Source organism: Heloderma suspectum, chromosome 6 (assembly GCF_057233095.1).
Source record: "Heloderma suspectum isolate Gila_16-S chromosome 6, 16-S_ref, whole genome shotgun sequence".
Classification (NCBI taxonomy): domain Eukaryota; kingdom Metazoa; phylum Chordata; class Lepidosauria; order Squamata; family Helodermatidae; genus Heloderma; species Heloderma suspectum.
Window position 1 is genome coordinate 106649682 of NC_139463.1, and position 20951 is coordinate 106670632.

The 20951-nt window shown below is 44.9% G+C and overlaps 1 protein-coding gene across 1 annotated transcript; it reads left to right on the top strand.

Moving 5' to 3' along the window:
- The first annotated feature begins 7843 nt into the window (after positions 1 to 7843).
- On the top strand, positions 7844 to 19592 carry LOC146342323 (vomeronasal type-2 receptor 26-like). Its single transcript, XM_084807797.1, has 5 exons — positions 7844 to 7879; positions 9380 to 10231; positions 12685 to 12912; positions 16735 to 16861; positions 18682 to 19592. The coding sequence occupies exons 1-5, from the start codon at positions 7844 to 7846 to the stop codon at positions 19590 to 19592; spliced, it is 2154 nt and encodes a 717-aa protein (XP_084663923.1).
- The last annotated feature ends 1359 nt before the right edge of the window (positions 19593 to 20951 follow it).

Genomic DNA, 20951 nt, shown 5'->3' on the forward strand with positions numbered 1-20951 from the left:
AATGCTGTAGACATCATATACCTCGACTTCAGCAAAGCTTTCAACAAAGTGCCCCATGATATCCTGATGAGCAAACTAGCTCAAAGTGGGCTAGATGAAACAACGATCCGGTGGATCCACAGTTGGCTACAGAATCGGACTCAAAGAGTGCTTATCAATGGGACCTTCTCAAACTGGGGAGAGGTAACGAGTGGGGTACCGCAGGGCTCAGTCCTGGGCCCAGTGCTCTTCAACATTTGTATTAAGGACTTGGAGGAGGAGGTGCAGGGAATGCTGATCAGATTTACATATGATTACACAAAATTGGGTGGGATAGCTAATACCCTGGAAGACAGAAACAAAATTCAAAGTGATCTGGATAGCCTGGAGTGCTGGGCAGAAAACAACAGAATGACATTGAATAGGGATAAATGCCAAGATCTGCACCTAAGAAAAAGAAACCAAATGCTCAGTTACAAGATGGGGGATACATGGCTCAACAACACCATGAGCGAGAAGGATCTTGGAATTGTTGTAGATCACAGGCTGAATATGAGCCAACCTGTGATGTGGCTGCAGAAAAGGCAAATGCTATTTTTGGCTGCATTAATAGAAGCATAGCTTCCAAATCCTGGAAAGTAATAGTTCCCCTCTACTCAGCACTGGTTAGGCCTCACCTGGAGTACTGTGTCCAGTTCCAGGCACCACACTTTCAGAAGGATGCAGACAACCTGGAGAGGGTTCAGAGGAGGGCAACCAAGATGATCAGGGGACTGGAAACAAAGCCCTATGAGGAGAGACTGACAGAACTGGGCATGTTTAGCCTTGCAAAGAGAAGACCGAGGGGAGATATGAGAGTGTGTTTCAAGTACTTGAAAAGTTGTCACAAAGAGGAAGGCCAGGATCTTGTCTCAATCTTCGCAGAGTGCAGGACACGGAATAATGGGCTCAAGTGACAGGAAGCCAGATTCCGGCTGAACATCAGGAAAAAACTTCCTGATTGTTAGAGCAATACGACAATGGAACCAATTCCCTAGGGAGGTGGTGGGCTCTCCCACACTGGAGGCATTCAAGACGAGGCTGGACAGCCATCTGTCGGGGATGCTCTGACTTGGATTCCTGCATTGAGCAGGGTGTTGGACTCGATGGCCTTGTAGGCCCCTTCCAACCCTACTATTCTATTATTCTATTAGTAGTGTGCTGGAAGAGGGTGTTAAAGCCTTCCACTAATCACTTCTTTTAATCTACAGCATCATACCACCACATTGTTTTATCTTCACCAAGCATCTCAAGATCCAAAGCAACCATGGGTCGGTCCTGCAGTATGCATGCTAGTGGAAATCTCAGTATGGTACAGAATAAATATTTTCCTTTCAGACTCCAAACCTGTTGTATCACAACCAAACATCCCATATTAGAAAGCATCCCCCAAAAGCTTGCAGCATGCCTGCTGCTGGAAATCTCAGTATGGTGTTGAATTACATTTTGGCTCATTCCTGTTGGTGCAATAGATAAACCAAAACAAAAAACTTGAGTTACAATATAATACAGGCTTACCTTGTACTGAAATGCAATAGTAATATAAGGATGGTGAGGGGTGCAAGAAGAGGGCTCCCTCTCACTGTTCAACCCATCCTGGAAGCTACTGGTTTAAGCAACAAACGCGCATGTGTCACCTCACAGTAGGATTCCTCTAGGAATACAGTAAGACTGAGATGCTTCATAAGGCCATACATGATGAGGACAATGTGAAGCATCTTTGCTGGTCCCAGGCACTCCATCCCCCAATCTGGATTTGGGACTGAAAGTCGCAGGAAAAGTGTGGGTGCCTGGAGGGTAAGTTGTAAGCAAGCACAATTTGTGACATTGCACAACATCATGACTGATTACAGGACATGTCGGCCTTAGCTTCCAATTTCCTGGTTTTGTGGAGTTTGGACCAATGTGAGATGGCCTTATCATCTGTAGGGGTGTACGAAATACTTACCCCGTTCCGGTTCGGGTGTCCGCGGGGTGGGGGCAGGCGATCCTTCCCTGCCCCTGGAATCCTCCTTGGCCGGCTCCACTCCGCAGCAAGTCTGTGGAGCCGCCGGCCAGGCCTGTCCGCAGCCGGGCTGAGGACGGAAATGGTGCCCGGCATAGCCGACGCCATCTGCGTCTCTGCTCTTTTCAGTGATAGGCTATGTAAATATTTACATTTGCATCCCTGCTCTTTGCTGTGATGGGCTATGTAAATATTTGCGTAGCCTGTCGCGTTAACAAAAAGCACAGACGCAAATGGCATCCTGGATGCCATTTGCGTCCGTAAAGGCCTTAGTTTAAGGTAAATGCAGCAATTTATGGTTGCATTTACCTTAAACTAAGGCCTTTATGGAGGCAAATGTGAATAGTAATATGATGTGAAAAGCAAATGTGAAAAGTAATATAAGGATGGTGCATCCTGGTCCATTTACAGCTGCATTTATCTAAAACTAAGGCCTTTACGGCCGCAAATGGCGTCCTGGGTGCCATTTGTGTCTAGGGATGTACGAAAGTGACTTACCTTTCGAGGATTATGTTGATGGGGGGGAGGCGTTCCATCCCTACCCCCAGAATCCTCGACGGGGGGGGGAGGCAATCCGTTCCTCCCCCACAGAATCCTTGATGGCTGGCTGTACTCCGCGGCAGCTCCGCAGAGCAGCCGGCCAGGCCCAGCCCAGCCCAGAGCCATCTGCAGCCGGATTTCCGGCTGCGGAGGGCTCTGGGGAAAAAAAAAAATGCGTACGCAAATGGTGGCGGCTATGGCCGCCGCCATTTGCGTTCCTTCTTTTTGGCCGTCTGAATCTATGTAAATATTTATGTAGACTATGATGGCGAAAATAAAGGGGGACGCAAATAGCATAGCGGGTGCTATTTGCGTCCCTTTTTGATTCACCATTTTAGCCTACGTAAATCTTTACATAGGCTAAAATGGGGAATCAAAAAGGGACACAAATAGCGCCCACTACGCTATTTGCGTTCCCCTTTATTTTTGCCATCATAGTGTATATAAATATTTACATAGACTAAGATGGCCAAAAAGAAGGAACGCAAATGGCGGTGGCCATCACCGCCTCCATTTGCATATGAGGTTGTTGTTTTTTAAACCCACCCAGCCTTGATAGGCTATGTAAAGATTTAAGTAGCCTATCACTTCGTGTTTTTTTTTTAAACCCAACCATGATAGGCTACGTAAATCTTTACGTAGCCTATCACATTTTTTTTTTTTTAACAAGACTGGGAATGGTGGCGATGGCAGCCGGTTGGAAGACCAGCTGCTGCAGCCGCCGCCACCTGGAAGTTCCACCCCAGGTAAGTCTTGTCCTGGGGGGGATCCGCGGTGGGGGCGGAGGGGTGGAAGGCTGTTCCGCCACGGAGTTTGGGGGCTGAATGCACTGGCATTCGGCCTCACCGAGATCCGTGGCGGAATTCTCTGACATCCCTATTTGTGTCCACAGTCACTTCCCTCCCTTCAACCAGCGATATGGCATGGCGGCCGTATCGCTGGCACTTTGGAGCATTCCGCCCATCCCTACCAATGGCAAGTGGGCTCTAAGCATAGCCAGTAGAATGTCCTTGCATAGAATTTCTCCATCTGCTCCTGACGGATGGAATGGCACACTAGATTGCATTTTATTCTTTAACTATTTGTATTGTATCATTGCTTATTAACCATAAGCATGTATGAATTGCCCCATTGGAGCAGATATGGATGTATGAATTGTGTACCTTCCGTGCTGCTTGACTTCCGCAGTTTGCGGCCAGTGCTCCGTACTGTCGTTCGCAAGCCCCCGGAATTCTCCTCTTTTTTTCCGCTCCAAGAATTACAAAGATAAATCTGTACTGACAGCCATAATTCTGCATAGCTTCCGTAAGAAAGGCTATTTTTCGTAGATATTTACGTATTCTTTCCCATACCCTGAGATGTGCAGTAATTACTTTCAGCCAGAACACTTCCTCCTCCTAGGGGCTTCCCAAAACAAGGCTGCCTTAGGTGTGCCTAGGGATGTACGAAAGTCACTTACCTTTCCACGGATTCTGTGCATGGGGGGGGAGGCGTTCCGTCCCTCCCCCCGGAATCCTTGATGGGGAGGGAGGCGATCCGGTCCTCCCCCCTGGAATCCTTGATGGCCGGCTGTGCTCTGCGACAGCTCTGCAGAGCAGCCAACCAGGCCCAGGCCAGGGCCGTCCACAGCTGGATTTCCAGCCGCGGAGGGCTCTAGGTAAAAAAACACAAAAAACGTGTACGCAAATGGAGGCTGCTACGGCCCCCGCCATTTGCGTTCCTTATTTTTCTTCATCTTAGTCTAAGTCAATATTTACGTAGACTAAGACGAAGAAAAGAAAGGGGAACGCAAATAGCGTAGTGGGCACTTTCACCCTCAACAAGAGGCTCTTGAGATCCTCTTCGCTTTCTGCAATCAGTTGGCTATATCTTCCCCTTTCTCCCTTGCTTTTCGCTTCCCTTCTTTCGTGAGCTACTTGTAAAGCCTCATCAGACAGCCACTTTGCTTTCTTGCATTTCTTTTTCTTTGGGATGGATTTCGTTGCTGCCTCCTGAACAATGTTACGGACCTCCGTCCATAGTTCCTCAGGCACTCTGTCTATCAGGTCTAATCCCTGAAATCTATTCCTCACCTCCACTGTATATTCATCAGGGATATGATTTAGGTCATACCTGAACAGTTTAGTGGTTTTCCCGACGTTCTTCAATTTAAGCCGAAATTTTGCAAGAAGCAGCTCATGATCTGAGCCACAGTCAGCTCCAGGTCTTGTTTTTACTGACTGTATGGAGCTTCTCCATCTTTGGCTGCAAAGGACATAATCAATCTGATTTCGATATTGACCATCTGGTGACGTCCATGTGTAGAGTCGCCTCTTGTGCTGTTGGAAAAGAGTGTTTGCTATGATCAGCATGTTCTCTTGGCAAAACTCTATTAGCTTTTGTCCTGCTTCATTTTGTACACCAAGGCCATGCCTGCCTGTTATCCCGGTGATTTCTTGACTTCCTACTTTAGCATTCCAATCACCTATGATGAAGAGGACATCTTTTTTTGGTGTTAGTTCTAGAAGGTGTTGTAGGTCTTCATAGAACCGATCAACCTCAGCTTCTTCGGCCTCAGTGGTTGGGGCATAGACTTGAATTACTGTGATGTTGAATGGTTTGCCTTGGATTCGTACTGAGATCATTCTATCATTTTTAAGATTGTACCCCAGTACTGCTTTTCCCACCCTTTTGTTGACTATGAGTGCTACTCCATTTCTTCTAAGGGATTCTTGCCCACAATAGTAGATATGATGGTCACCTGAATTAAATTCGCCCATGCCTGTCCATTTTAGTTCGCTGATTCCCAAGATGTCGATGTTCAATCTTGCCATCTCATGTTTGACCACCTCCAGCTTACCTTGGTTCATTGATCTGACATTCCAGGTTCCTAAACAATATTGGTCTTTACAGCATCGGATTTTCTTTTCACCACCAGACACATCCACAGCTGAGTGTCCTTTCGGGTTTGGCCTAACCGCTTCACTCTTTCTGGCGCTACTTGGAAATACCCTCTGCTCTTCCCCAGTAGTATATTGGACACCTTCCGACCTGAGGGGCTCATCTTCCGGCGTCATATCTTTTAGCCTTGTGATACGTTCCATGGGGTTTTCTTGGCAAGAATACTGGAGTGGGTTGCCATTTCCTTCTCCAGTGGACCACATTTTGTCAGAACTCTCTGCCATGACCTGTCCGTCTTGGGTGGCCCTGCACGGCATAGCTTATGGCTTCACTGAGTTACGCAAGCCCCTTCGCCACAACAAGGCAGTGATCCATGAAGGGGACTATAAACATACAAGTAGAATAATATGACATATTCACACTTCACAGTTCAAAATGTGCAAAAAAAAAACACAAAAAACATACAATCCATTTAAAAATTATTCAGCCAGCACAAAATATTTCCTCCTAAAAGCCACAACAATGAATTCAGCAGTATGTCCAATAAAAATATACACCAATCAAAAGCCCCATGGAACAGATAGGTTTTGAAGTCCTTCTGTGCACCAAGACTGAAGCATCCTAATGTATAAGCCTTGGGAGTTCCAGTTCCACAATGTACTGGCCACTACCAAAAAGGTCCTGTCTGTAGTACTGCCCACAAATCTGACCAGGTTTAAAAGTGGGCCAGCGAGCAGAGTCTCTAATGCCAATCTCAGGCATGGGCAAGTTCATATAGGAACATGTAGTCCTTCAAATAAGCTAGCCCTAAACTACTTAGGGCTTTAATTGGGTCCAAAAATGCACTGGTAACCAATGTAATTCACAAAAAATCAATGTAATCTGTTCTGGCTGCTTAACCCCAATGTACCAGCATAACTTTGTGAGTTCTTTTCAAAGGCACCCCATGTTGTGTGCATACAGTAGTGTACTCTGGATATACCCAGCAGACACATAACTGAGGCTAGGTGCACTTTGTGTAGTTACATTGGCTATGGTCTGGATTGGTAATCCAGTCTGTGGCTCTTTTCTGTCTCCCCCCGTCCCCCGAATTCATAGGTTAGTGATTCAGAAAGTCAGACTAATACCAAACACAGACTCTAATTCTCAGATAGCCTGCCCTGACGAACGGCAAATGTAGGCTATCATGGGATTATACAAACATATTTTATCTGTTAATACAGGGACCTTGGAAGAGATATTTAATTACCCTGTAATTATCAAAATCACATGATTGAAATTGGCATCTTGTGGAACCCCCATGGCTAGCTGGAGAACTCCTAGTGTATTCTATGAAACAAAAGCAGCCTGATTCAGCTCCATAGCTTGTGCTTTGCTTTACTTAGTCTATAAAGTCACCTCCCAAACTGAGCTGAGAGAGGTGAACTTGAGGCAGGCAAGGCTCTGGCATTTGGAGCATTGAAACGTCATCCCTTAGACCCAAAGCTGAAAGGTAGCTAGCTAGCTAGCTAGGTACTTATTTATTTATTTATTTATTTATTTATTTATGACTTGAAAGATTTTCAGAGTGGATCCTTGTGCTGTATGGATTGGTGTCAGCTGGCCAATCGTTTTTGGGTGGTTTTCTGTAGCTTCTCTCAAGACAGTTACTTTCTACTCACATTGATGCTATTGGTATGTAGGTGACAGTGTTGATCTCTAGGTGTGATTGGGGCACAGATTTGCTGGCATTCAGAATGGCCTTGCTCCTCTTCCTCTTGCTCCTCTTCCCTCTCTCCCTGCTGTTCCCAAATACATCCAGCAAGGCTTCAAAGTCCACATCCAGTTCTCACCCAAAAGTTGAACATAGATTTCATGCTGACATCATCATTGGGGGATTTGTGTCCATTGTACTTGCTGAAATGCTTTTACACCCCTTTACAGGATACCCAGGCTTCTCTCCCGGAGCATGGTAAGTAGCTCTATTTTTTTTTCCAGAAGTGAAGAATTCTTTAAAAGTAGACAAAGCAAAGAAAAGCAAAGCAAAAACCACGGCAATCCTGCAAGGGTCTGAAGTAGATACTCTGCACTGTTGCAGATTCTGAATCTAGAATTGTATGGAAATAGAACACGCTTCTTTCACTGATGTGAAATTCTCATTGCAGGATAATGTGCAAAAACTACCAACATGTCCTAGCCCTTGCTTTTGCCATTAATGAGGTCAACAGGGATGAGCGTCTCTTGCCCAACACCACACTGGGATTCAAGATCTATGAGAATGCTTTTAGTTCAAAGCGAGCCTATGGGACAACTCTGGATATTCTCTTCATGGGACAGGGAAATCCCCCCAATTACAGGTGTGTCAGGGGGAAGACATTAATGGCCATCATTGGTGGGCTCACCTCACAAACCTCCATTCCAATGGCCAACATCTTAAATGCCTACAAGATACCACAGGTATGTGTCTTTATATGCATGCATAGGAAACAGAGCAGTGCAGGTCTCTCTCCAGGACCTTACTTGTACACCCCACAGACTTTGTAAGGATAAAAGGATTCTACTTAATCCCTTGAATACTGTCCTATAACGAAGCCATCATCCTGTGGGATTCTTGGCATGAAAGGACCCCACTCCCTCGAACCCATGTTTTCCTGAGTTGTGGTTCACACTCACCCAGAATTTAACACTATGTTATTTTAAGGTCTAAACTATAAGTAATTCAGTTTTCCCAGCTTCCTGTGTAGAACCCATTACCAGTGTGAGAGTTGGCAGGACCAATACTCCAAATGAGATAATAACGTTTGGATTGTAATATGCAGTAAGTGGAACCTGCAACAAAAAGTTGCAGTGCGGCATGCTCCTATGTAGAGTTCCATCCTGGCAGCTGTACTCTATTCCAAGATACTCCATTCATTCTCCTTAGCCTCATTTCTTGTTTTCTTCCTTGATGAACACATAGCATTCTAGTGGCACTGATCAAGATCATTGGATTGTATTTTGTACCCCACATTCAGTTTTTCTAAAGGCTGTGTTTTGTTTTGTTACTTCTACTGAAGTTGGGGTCCCCCAGTCCTGTTGATACCTGCTCATGCATGTAGAAGTTGCCATTTTGGCTTCATATGGATTGGCAACTGGAGAATGTGTTGTTCTATATCACAGCCTTGACTGACCTGGGGACATCCTGATGTTTTGGACTACAATCCCCAGCTTCCCTGACCATTGGCCATTGACAGTTACTAGGGAGGACGGGACTTGTACTCCAAAACACATGGTGGGCACTAGGTTCTGGAAGGGATTTGTTGGCAGATCAGAAAGCATGAACTGAAGAAATGCATTTCTGTTCAAGGATAAAAGGACATATTTCTCAGTTTTGAAAGTAGTTGTGCACACATCCCAACATCTGTTAGCACTGAGAAGTTCCAGAAGTAGTAAGTTTTAGGTTTGGATTCTATTGCAGAAGACACTACTGGAAACTTGTTGTGCCTTTCTAGTATTTGCAAATATACAAAAGAAGCAAAAAGTGGGTAAACATCTTCATAGTTTAAGGTCTTTGCTCCTCAGAAGTACCCCAGAGAGAGAGAGAGAGAGAGAGAGAGAGAACATGCTGCATCTGTGAGAACCTTTCAGCTTTAAGTGAATTCTCAGCTTTGTCTCTGCTTCTGTCCCTCTGTACTGTGTCTTCATACACACACCCATATCAACTGTTCCCATTGGCAGAAAGTACTTGAAGTCACCTCCTGCAACCTCTGATGGCTAATACTCAAGACAAATCTCTAGGTGGCTCCGAAACAGTAGCAGGGGTGGGTGGGGTCAAGCTCTGATGGAGATCTCTCAGTGGCTCCTAACCGTTAGCTTCCATCAAGTCACACCAGCAGATCACTCTGGTCTATAAACCAGAAATTTGCTTAGCAAATGAACGTTGGTCTGTAGCCTTAACAGCATCTTTTGTCCTGACAGCTCAGTTATGGGTCTTTTGACCCTCTGTTGAGTGATAGGAGTCAGTTCCCTTCTTTCTTTCGGATGGTTCCAAATGAAAGCCCTCAGTATGATGGGATTGTTCAGCTACTCAAGCATTTTGGGTGGAACTGGATTGGCCTCCTGATCTCAGATGATGACAGCGGAGAAACGTTTCTTCGAACTTTGAGACCAAGCCTCTTCCAGAGCAATATTTGCGTTGCTTTGGTTCAACTGATCCCAGTGGTGATAAATCACACAAAAGAGACTATTCTTCAGTACTTTGAAACCATATCTTTCACAATGCACTTGAATGAAATCAGTGTAATTGTCATGTATGGCGATTCCCAATCCATGGCAGGTTTCCAAATAGTTCTAGATCAGTATGAATTTTTCAAGAAGCATCCAACTGAGAAAGTTTGGATTATAACGGCTCAATGGGATTTCACAGCTTTTTTTTCTTGGAATAAATTTCCAGCCAAATCCCTCAATGGCACCTTGTCCTTTTCACTTCACACAAATGTGGTTCCAGGATTTCAGGACTTCCTTGAGACTCTAAGTCCATTCACGTCAAATATTCATTTCATCCAAGAGTTCTGGTACACTGCATTTCTCTGTGCACTCCCAATGTTTAACCTGTATGCACGGAATAAGAAAAACTGCACTGGGGAGGAGAAGCTGGGGAGTCTCCCTGGATCTGTGTTTGAAATGGGGATGTCTGGCCAGAGCTACAGTATCTACAATGCTGCTTATGCTGTCGCACATGCTCTCCATGCCATGGAATCATTGAGAGCGAAGCAGAAAGCAACACCGAACGGAGAGAGACAGAAGCTTCTTCGACGTCATCCATGGCAGGTAAGGCATGGTTCCTCTTTATCAGAGTACAGGCGTATTGCACGAATTAGTATATATAGACCGCTGTGCCACCCCCTGGGCTGGACTCTGGCTACTTGTTCAAGTGCTGTAGGCTAGTGGCAGAAACCTTTGACTGAAGCCACACCAACATTTTTGCTATAACACTCCAGGAAGAAGACGAATTTAAAGATACCCCCCCCCCGGATCTTCTGCAAATTTTCACATGAAAAAATTAAATAAAATGTTTGCAAGAAAGATGCCAGAATACTAGGGATGGTGGAGAATTCCGCCACAGACTCCAATGAATCCGAATTCCAGGGAATTCAGCCTCTGGAGTCCATGGCAGACGTTCCCACTCACCCCCGCCTCCTGCCAGATTGTTGCGGAGCCGAATCCTCCTTACCAGCAGCTCCATTCTGCAAGCAATATGGCTGCCATTGCCGTCTGTATTGCTGTGGATGAGAAACAGGAAGTGATCCGGATGCAAATGGCGCATGCCACGCCATTTGCTTCCCTGTTTCTTCTTGCAATAGGCTACGTGTCTGTATTTACGTTACATAGCCTATTGAGTGAAAAAAACAGGGTCCTTTTTTCACGCAATAGGCTACATAAATAGCTATGTAAATACAGACGCGTAGCCTATCGCAAGAAGAAACAGGGATGCAAATGGCGTAACGGACTCCATTTGTGTCCGGATCACTTCCTGTTTCTCATCTGCAGCGATACGGCATGGCAATGGCGGCCGTATCGCTTGCAGAACGGAGCCAGCCAGCGGCTCCATGGACTCACCGCAGAGTGGAACTGGCCAGCAAGGATTCCGGGGAGAGGAACAGATCGCCTCCCCCGCCGTGGACGCCCCTGCTGAGCCCAGGTAAGGGGATTTGTACGTCCCTAAAGAATATAACATTGCATGTGATAGCATTGATTCTTAAGACATAATGGCAATTTTCATGAAGCAATGACAGAACATGGATGTGACCTAGGTCTGATTAATTAATTCCAGGATAATTGTGTCATTAAAAATGCACTGTTACACTGCTGATTATAACATATGAAATGTCATGAAAAATATGCCAAAGAGTCAGAGATTTTGTAAAAGTAATCTTTCATGAGGCACTGTGGGAGCACCATTGTTCAAATTAAGTCATTCTCAGAAGCAGAAATTGCACTTTTTTAAAAAAAAAACAATCAAAAGGGCTGTCTGTCTGGGGAAATCTGGCCCTTTGGGGGATTGATGGATTTTCCTGGAACCCTCAGCCGAGCTCAGGACTTTTTCCCGGAATCCAGGAAATTTCCATTTTATTTTTTTTCCTCTAAAATTGGCAAGTTCAGCAAATTGTGGCTACAACATGCACAAATTTCAGCTGCAATGACCGAAATTTGCACAAATCGTGGTCATAAAGTGTTTGTTGTTGTACAAATTGCAGCCTCAGTGCTAGAGAAAAGTTTTGCCTGTTTTAGAGAGAAACAAAATAAAAGCAACACCAGACAGGCCACTTAACAAGATCAGCCTCGGATGGCCTTCTCTCTGTCCCATCAGCCAGGACAGCTAGACTGGTGGGGATGAGGGAGAGGGCCTTTTCTGTGGTGGCCCCCACTCTGTGGAACTCCCTCCCTAGGGAACTCCGTCATGCCCCCTCTTCAATGAGCTTCCGTCGTGCATTAAAAACGTGGTTGTTCAGGCAGGCATTTGGGGTGGGTTAGGGTATTTTTTAAAAAAATTATGGTAGAATTTTATTGTTTTAAATTGTTTTATGGTATGTTGTACATCGCCCAGAGTGGCTGGGTGACCATCCAGATGGGCGATTAATAAATTTAATAATAAATAAATAAATAAATAAATAAAATGGAAAACTGCGAGCTGGCCCAACTCACACAGACTGAGTCAGGCCAGCTTGTGGACTGGAGAGTCAGAGTCCGGAATGCTCGGCAGGCTTCAAGACCCAGATGGATTCCTCTGACATCCTTTTTAAAACCCTGGGCACCAGTAATTAAAGAAAAAAATAGCTAGATGAAACTCACAAAATGATGGATGAGCTGGAGTTCTCAGTATGGAAACTGTTACTTCCAGGGGTGCTTCCAGATGAGGTTTTTTTTTGTGCAATCATCCTGCTTCATTCCCTAAATATTATGGAGGGTCCAGATGAGTCATCCATTCCAGTTCAAGTGGATGTTCTCTTTCCAGGGTTGATTCTGTTCAGATCATAAGGAAGAAACCACATTTGGGAATCACCTGGTGGGGAATTCCTGTGGGAGGTTCCACTCATCTGTATCTTTCACAATATTCATCTTACTTTTAAAATATTTGTCAGTATTTTGTATTTTGGGGAAATACAAAATCTTGCAAATTTGCATTTCATACTATTAATAGAATGGCAAATAAATCAGGTTCCTAAGAAGTAACATTTTCCACCATTTGACCTAGTTTGTAAACTTTTTGTTATCCACTCCAGCTTCGCTCTTTTCTGAGAAGCATCGAGTTTAACAATAGTGCTGGGGAAGAAATATTTTTTGACGAGAATAGAGAACTGGCATCAGGGTACGATATCATGAACACAGTCACATTCCCCAATCGATCCTTCCAGAGAGTCCGAGTTGGAAGGATGGGCCCTCAGGATCCTCAAGGGAATGGGTTCAGCATTAATGGAAGCGCCATTGTGTGGAATCACAAGTTTAACCAGGTTTGAATAATTTTTCAACAGATCTTTAATTAATATTATGATCTGAGATTAACATAGATAATGTATTTTCCCCCCATGTCCTGGGAATCAACACCTGCGATATTCCTGCTGGAAAGTTGCTGAATGTGTTCCTTTAGATACGTGTTCAGACTTGTGCATGTTCTCAAGATACGCATTCACAAAAGCATCTTTTTATCTTTGGAAAAGCTGAATCCAGTAACACACACATACACACACACACACCCCTTCATATAATGGGGAATTGATTGAACACAAGCAAGCATTTAAAATTTGCATTCATTACTTCAGAGAAAGCAATTTGGTATAGCATTTGTAATTCAGATAAAACTACACAAACCAACCAGAACCTTCAGAGTCTGCAGAGAGAACTGGAGTATGGGGAGATTAGGTAAATTCTCTTGGAGGCGGAATCTGGTGTTCACAACCAGGACATGGACATACCCTAATAGTTCAGCTTGTTAAAAGTAGGGATGGCCGTGAATTTCTCCCTGAATCTCGGGGAGGCTGAATGCCAACACATTCGGCCCCCCGAAATTGGCGGTGAAATTCTCCACCTCCCCGCCCCCCCCCCCCGGGATGGGACTTACCTCCTGCGAATGTCCCTCCCGGCAGCGTTTTGTTGGGGGCGGGGGCGGCAGCCGGTCTTCCGACCGGCTGCCACCGCCGCCATTACAAAATAAAGTAAAAAAAACACAACCCCGTGATAGCTACGTAACAATTAACGTAGCCTATCACAGCTAGATTTCCAAAGTCAGCTGTGATAGGCTACGTAAATCATTATGTAGCCTATCACGGGTGACTTTGAAAAAAAAAAAAAAGCGCATACGCAAATGGGCTGCCCATGGGCGCCGCCATCTGCGTTCCTTATTTGGGCCCGGCTAGTCTACGTAAAGATTTACGTAGACTACGGTGAAAATAAGGGCAACGCTATTTGCGGACTTCTGAAGGTTTTGAAGGTAGCACATAACTGACCAGTGTGTAGGGCAGTAGAATCATAGACTAGTACAGTAGGGTTGGAAGGGGCCTACAAGACCAACCCACCCCATCTCATCTCACTCACCCACTTGTGTGTAGGGAGAAGGGAGAGAGAAAAAGATAATCTGGATCAGGATTATGAAAGTTGAGGGTGATCAGAGGTGCATTTTATTGAAAAGTGTTGAAAGACTTTTGTGGCTATTGACTAGGATCAGGATCTTTTTATGTCAGGCATTGCATAGATACAGGGCCTGTGTTTCATGGCAACCCAGACATGCCACTCTAGTTTCTTTTGTTCCCATCCATGTCTGGCACTAAATTCAAATGTAATCCCTGTCTGTCATGCAGGGAAAATAAGATTTCCCCCCAAATCATTTGTTAATAAACTTCAGGTTTTATTGCTGAATTTTATACTTCCATGTAGGCCTAGTTTGAAATGGCAATGATCATTTTGAAGGCATTTCACCCAGATCAGAATTTGTTGTTTCAACCAAGCAGTTTGGTGGTGGTTGTTGTTGTTGTTGCTGTTTCGCAAAATGGAGAAATGAACCAGAATGTCTTGCAAAACCTAAACATTTCTTTGTTCAAATGCAGACGAAAGTTTCCAAAGGTGTGTTCATTATTAGGTGTAATAAACACCTAATAAAGGTGTTCATTACCGTGTTTGGGGGAAAGAAAGGAGAGGATAGAATTGGAGGTTAGCCATGCAATTATCTGCATGTCTAAAAAGAAGTAAGCCCAGTTGAGTTCGCCCATAAGTAAAATTACTGAAGAACTGGTAACATGAACTGGAGGAACGAAGTTTGGGATGGGAGCCATTTCATTCAGCCATTCATAGTTAAATCATTGTGTCATTTTCACAAATGGCTTGAAGGAATCACGGTTTCTCACCAGCTCTACTTCCATGTTGATATTAATAGAACAATGATTACGTTTTGCACAAGACCTTTGGCAGCAGTTATCCTGAAGTTCCATGAAGAGCAATGCAGCCCACACAATGAGAACATCATGCTTTGCCGCTCCTCTTCATTTGTCCACCAATCCTGCCCTTGGGCTCCCTAATGCAGCTCCCCTTTCCTCGAGCTCTGCTGCCTATTCCGATGCACAATCCCCTCCCCCTCCCCCAGCCTTCCTGGCTGCTCAGCACTCCTATTTTTGCCGTTTACTCTCCTTGGAGCCAATATAGAGGCCTTGCAGTTAGCAGAGAAAAACATGACCAGGAGTCCAGATGCAACACGGATGTTATTTCTAGCGCTTGATATGAAGAAGCTAAATTCCAGCCTTTTCTCCTGGTGGGCAGGAAGGGGCTTTGATGACACTTTGATTAATAGAGTCTGAAGGCTGAGTGGAAAACAAGAGACGGAGGGTGGAGTGAATATATGGAGATCAGTGGGTGATCTAACAGACAAACGAAACAATCTGCTGATCATGCATAGCTCTGCCAATCACATCTTGGGGTCAAAGCGGGTGGGTATTTTTCATTTTCAACCCTCCTCCCCACCCATGGGGGTGGTGGAATGTTGATATGAAAACAGGAGGATGGAAGCTTAAATCCTCCCTTCTGAATCACCATGGCCCTGATCCAAATTAGGGGCACAAGTGCTTCCACTTAAGAGAGAAGGACTACTTTTTGTCCCCCCAGTTGGGTGTTACCATGGGGGTGTTTCCACAGTTGACTTGCTGTGAGCTGGCTCCATTGGAGGTTGTTCAGGACACATGATGTTGTGGCCATCCCACAGCCACCCTGGAGCTATTCATGGAAAATCTGGATTTCCTGAGACTACTTTAAGTCCAATTCTTTCCATTAAGTTGGGTTCTTCATACTATAGTTGTTGTGTGCCCCAACTCTCGCATTTACCATGGGTATGCTAGCCTTTCACTGTGGCCCTGGTCAAGGGGTGTTTCTGTGTTTCCCAGCACAAACCTATTTGTGTCTACTCAGGAGTAATTTCCCATTGTGGTCAATGAGGCTTGGTCCCTAAAATCACACTCCCGAATTTCCTGAGACATAAAGCTCTAAGTTATTCCCATAAAGGCTGTGAAGTATAATCTAGAAGCTGCTTTTCTTTCGTGTTCATTGCTTTTAGGAAGTAACTAACCTGCAGCTTCACTCCTTCGCTGCATCACAGCGCTGGAGCTTCAGGGGGAAGGAGAAAAAGTGTTGACAGGGCTGGTTGGAGCCAGGCAAAATCAAGTATTGACAATTTAAAGGCTGTCCAGGGTAGCCCTCCTAAAGCCTGTGAAGCGTGATCTCGAAGCTCCATTTCTTTGATGTTTGGTCCATTGCTTTTAAGAAGTAACTAATCTATAACTTTGATCCTTTGACCCTTTGCAGTGGGAGCTTAATGGGGAAGGAAAAAGGGGGGGAGACCTTGGATGGGGGGGCTCTCTCATTGGTTGAGCTTCAGGAAAAAGGAGAAAGGGAGGTAGAGCCTGGATGGGGGGGAGGCTCTCTCATTGGTTGAGCTTCAGGGAAAAGGAGAAAGGGAGGTAGAGCCTGGATGGGGGGAAGGCTCTCTCATTGGCTGAGCAGCCCCTGCCAGTCTGATGACATTCAGTTCCAATCCCCTCCCACACCCAGAAGTATGTGACTGTCAAACGATTTATAAAGGTGTGGAGCACTTGTCTGCGAAGCCCTGCGTGGACCAAAGCCGATTCCTTGAAAAATCCAGGTAAGCCACCATGCTTCTCCTTCCACTGTCATGGAGCTCCCTCCCCCCATGTTTCCACAGAAAAAAAGAGAGAAACTGAGAAGCTTCATACAGAAATCAAAGAGTGGAAAACACACTTTATTTCCATCACCAACAATTTTTCTGATTGCATTAGGCAGTTCCTCGTGCCACGTGTGTTGAGAGCTGCTACCCTGGATACAGCAAGATTGCCCAGCAGGGGAAAGAAGTTTGTTGCTACGATTGCACTAAGTGTCCAGAAGGAATGATTTCAAACCAGATGGGTAAGTAAAAGGAACATAGAATTACATTGGACTGGGCAGGGGCTGGGGGTGTCCACATTCTTTTAATATTGGTCTACTCTAATTTCAATTACTTTCCTCTACAACAAATATATGAATTGATTTATCACCATCCATCTTCTTGAACAGTGGCAGGCAAGGGAAGACCTTTCAGCCATATCCAGGCTGAAGACATTTTTCATTGGAGACACTTTTCTTCCTCTTTGCCTTGCCTGAAGTCTGTTGCACTACCTACATATTCCTCTAGGAAATGTTCTATAGGTTTTTGCAGATACTGAGGATATACTATGTGTGTGTGTGTGTATGTTGTATTCTTGCAATAACTTTGTTCTCACACTCATGAACCTTTTCACATATAGTACTAAGGTTATGGCAGTAACTAAAATAAACATAAGCAACACCTAATCATTTTTCACCACTCATACTGCACAATCCAAAATGCAATGTGATTTTCAGCAAAAAAGAAGAAGAAAGTACTAGATTAAGGAAGGGCAAATCTGGCTGCAATCTTGAAAGTTGGCATGGCGGAGAATTCCGCCATTGACCTCGGTGAGGCCGAATGCTGGCGCATTTGGCCCCCTGAAATCCATGGCAGAACAAAGCCCCCCACCTCACCACCACCCCCTGAAATGGGCCTGGAACGGAGCCTACCTTGGTCGGCCATTCCGGTGCTCCTTGAACAGTGGCCGCATCTGCAGCCGCCATTTGCATCTTTCGAATGGCCGTGATAGGCTACATAAATACTTACATAGCCTATCACGGCTAATGCAGTGACGGCATTTGTGTCCCTGCAGAGGCTGTGATAGGCTACATAAATATTTACGTAGCCTATCATGGCTAAAGCAGGAACGCAAATGGCGTCACTGAGTTAGCCATGATAGGCTAGGTAAGTATTTACATAGCCTATCATGGCCATTCAAAAGATGCAAATGGCGGCTGCAGACGCGACCACCATTTGAGGAGCACCGGAACGAGAAGAACAGCTAAAAAATGGAATGCAAATGGCAGCTGCCATAGCCACTGCCATTTGCATTCCCTTTTTTTTTGCCGTGATAGGCTACGTAAATATTTACGTAGCCTATCACGGGCCGGCGTAGGGACACAAATGGCATCCCCTACACAGGACGCCATTTGCGTCCGCAGCAGCCTGGCAGTGGCTGGAGGCCCGGCTATGGGTTGGCCCGGTTGGTGGCTCCGCGGCCTGGCCGCAGAGCGGAGCCAGCCGGGCAGGATTCTGGCGGGGGGAACAGATCACCTCCCCCCCATCGAGGATTCTGGGGGGAGGAACGGATCGCCTCCCCCCACCTGCGGAACCCTGCAGAGCCAGGTAAGCAGGGTTTCGTACACCCCAACTTGAAAGGCATGGCATTAGATTCAGATTTAATAACAGAGTAGACACATTGAAATCAATGGAAATACTTTAAGAATGACTAGATCTGGATTCAACTGATAACGTTTTCATGGAAATCTGTTGTTTGGGTCTACAAAGATGGACTACTATACAATGTTCCTAATATGATTACAATACCCATCCGTATATGAATGTTGTAAGAAGTACATTCAATGTTTTAATATTCCTTATGAATGTTATGAACTTGTGCCATTGATTTCAGTGGGTTTACACAAAGCACGACTATATCTGGATCCAACCTAGAATTTTTCATTGTTGTTGTGAGGAGGGGTTTCCCTTGTATAAGCTCAAGGCATATTTTGATTGAAACAATAAAGATTGATAAATTTTGTTTAAAATTGAGAATTTTTGCATATTTGTGATATGCTGACACCTTGCTTATGGCTTCCAGATGCAGACCATTGTGAGAAATGCCTAGAAGATCAATATTCAAATGAGAAACAGGATCAATGCATCCCAAAAAGTATCACCTACTTATGCTACGGAGAACCGTTGGGAGCAGTTTTGGCTTCCATTGCCCTGTTCTTTTCTGTCATCACGATTGTGGTGATGGGGAACTTCATTCTGAACCGGAAATCTCCCATTGTCAAAGCCAACAACTGGGACATCACCTGTACCCTCCTTTCCGCTCTCCTTCTTGCATTCCTGTGCCCCTTTCTATTCATAGGACAGCCTCAGAGAGAGACCTGCATTCTCCGCCAAACAGTGTTCGGCATCATCTTCTCTGTTGCAGTTTCTTGTGTGCTGGGCAAAACCATCACCGTGGTCCTGGCCTTCATGGCCACCAAGCCAGGAAACAGGATGAGGAAATGGGTAGGGAAGAGACTGGCAGGATCAGTCATCATTCTCTGCTCTCTTATTCAAACTAGCATCTGTGCTGTGTGGCTGGCAACGTCTCCCCCATTCCCTGACTTGGATATGCAATCTCAGATTGGCCAGATCATCGTTCAATGCAATGAGGGTTCAGGCATCATGTTCTACCTTGTCCTGGGCTACATGTGGCTTCTGGCCATCATCAGCTTCACTGTGGCTTTCTTGGCCAGAAAGTTGCCTGATACTTTTAATGAAGCTAAGCTGATCACCTTCAGCATGTTGGTCTTCTGCAGTGTTTGGGCTTCCTTTATGCCAACTTACCTGAGCACCAAGGGGAAATACATGGTGGCTGTGGAGATCTTCAGCATCTTGGCCTCTAGTGTTGGCTTACTGGGCTGCATATTCCTCCCCAAATGCTACATTATTATACTGAGACCTGAACTGAACACCAAGGAGCAGCTTGTAAGGAAGAAGAATGGTCACAGTTAATTCTTCGGGTGTTTTTATTCTTGGGGAAAGGGGAAGATCCAGCATGCATGTATCAAAAACTGATGTTGAAAACAGCATTATTTTTAAAAACTACCCAATATGAGGCTGCTGGTCTTTATCAAAGATACCATAAAACATATTAAATGTTAAGTTGAAGTAACATAATATACATTGTATGTAAAAAGAATATGTAATTTTAATCTTAATAATATGCCCATTGATTAAAAACAATCCCCCAGGGTTCTTTTGGCTACCACCTTCTTTGTATCACGTAATGCTACTCTTCTCCATATCACCGGCACTATGTTTCTGTTATGCGTTTGTCCAGTTTTATGTAATGGTTAAAATGTGATACTTATATTTAGATTAATTAGCAAATATCAGCTTGGCCAAGAGTTTCCTGATGTGATGGAGGTTAATTGGGTTGCGCCTTCCACCCTACTGTCATCTTTGTTATGGTTGAAAAAATTCTGTCAATTTGGGGCCAAACTAGACTTTAGGCTAATTGCATGAATGCAATCAGTGTGTACATTTCATCATGTAAAAAGCTGTAGTGGAACTAGTAAAATATTAGGATTATGGGGTATGGGGATGCAGAGTTTAACTCTTAAATCTCCTTGCCCTTCTGCTGACAAGAATCATCCCAATGAAGCTAATCTTTGCATTTCAAGGAAAGTTCTCCCTGGCAGGAATGAATGAGAAGGAATGTAGGATCCGAATACATTAGCTGAGTTACTCCAGACTGGTCTTCGCTTACCTGGTGCACTGTTAGGGATATTCGGCCTCACCGAGATCTGACATCCCTAACAGTGCACCAGGTTAGCGAAGACCAGTCTAGAGTAACTCTGCTAATGTATTCGGATCCCCAAAATCCATGGCGGAACGAAGCCCTCCCGCCCCCCCACCCCGCGAAGGCGCGTGAAACGGGACAACTACCTGCTGCAATTCGCACTGACTTGCGAATGGGGCCGCGTCTGCTGCTGCCATTCGCTTCATCACTGTAGTCACTGTAGTCATTACAGTCACTGTAAATACTTACGCAGCCTATCATGGCTATTTACATAGCCTATTACGGCTATTTACATAGCCTATCACGGCTAACGCAGGGATGCTATTTGCATCCCTGCAGAAGCCGTGATAGGCTGCATAAGTATTTACGTAGCCTATCACGGCAAAATAAAAAAAAAGGGAATGAAAGTGGTGGCAGCTACGGCGGCCACCAATTGCGTTCCCTTTTTTTTTTTTGGCTGTGATTGCCTACATAAATATTTACGTAGGCTATTATGGCAAAAGAGAGGGGCACAAATGGCATAGTGGTAGGGATGTACGGAAGGCACTTACCTGGTCCCACAGCTTGCT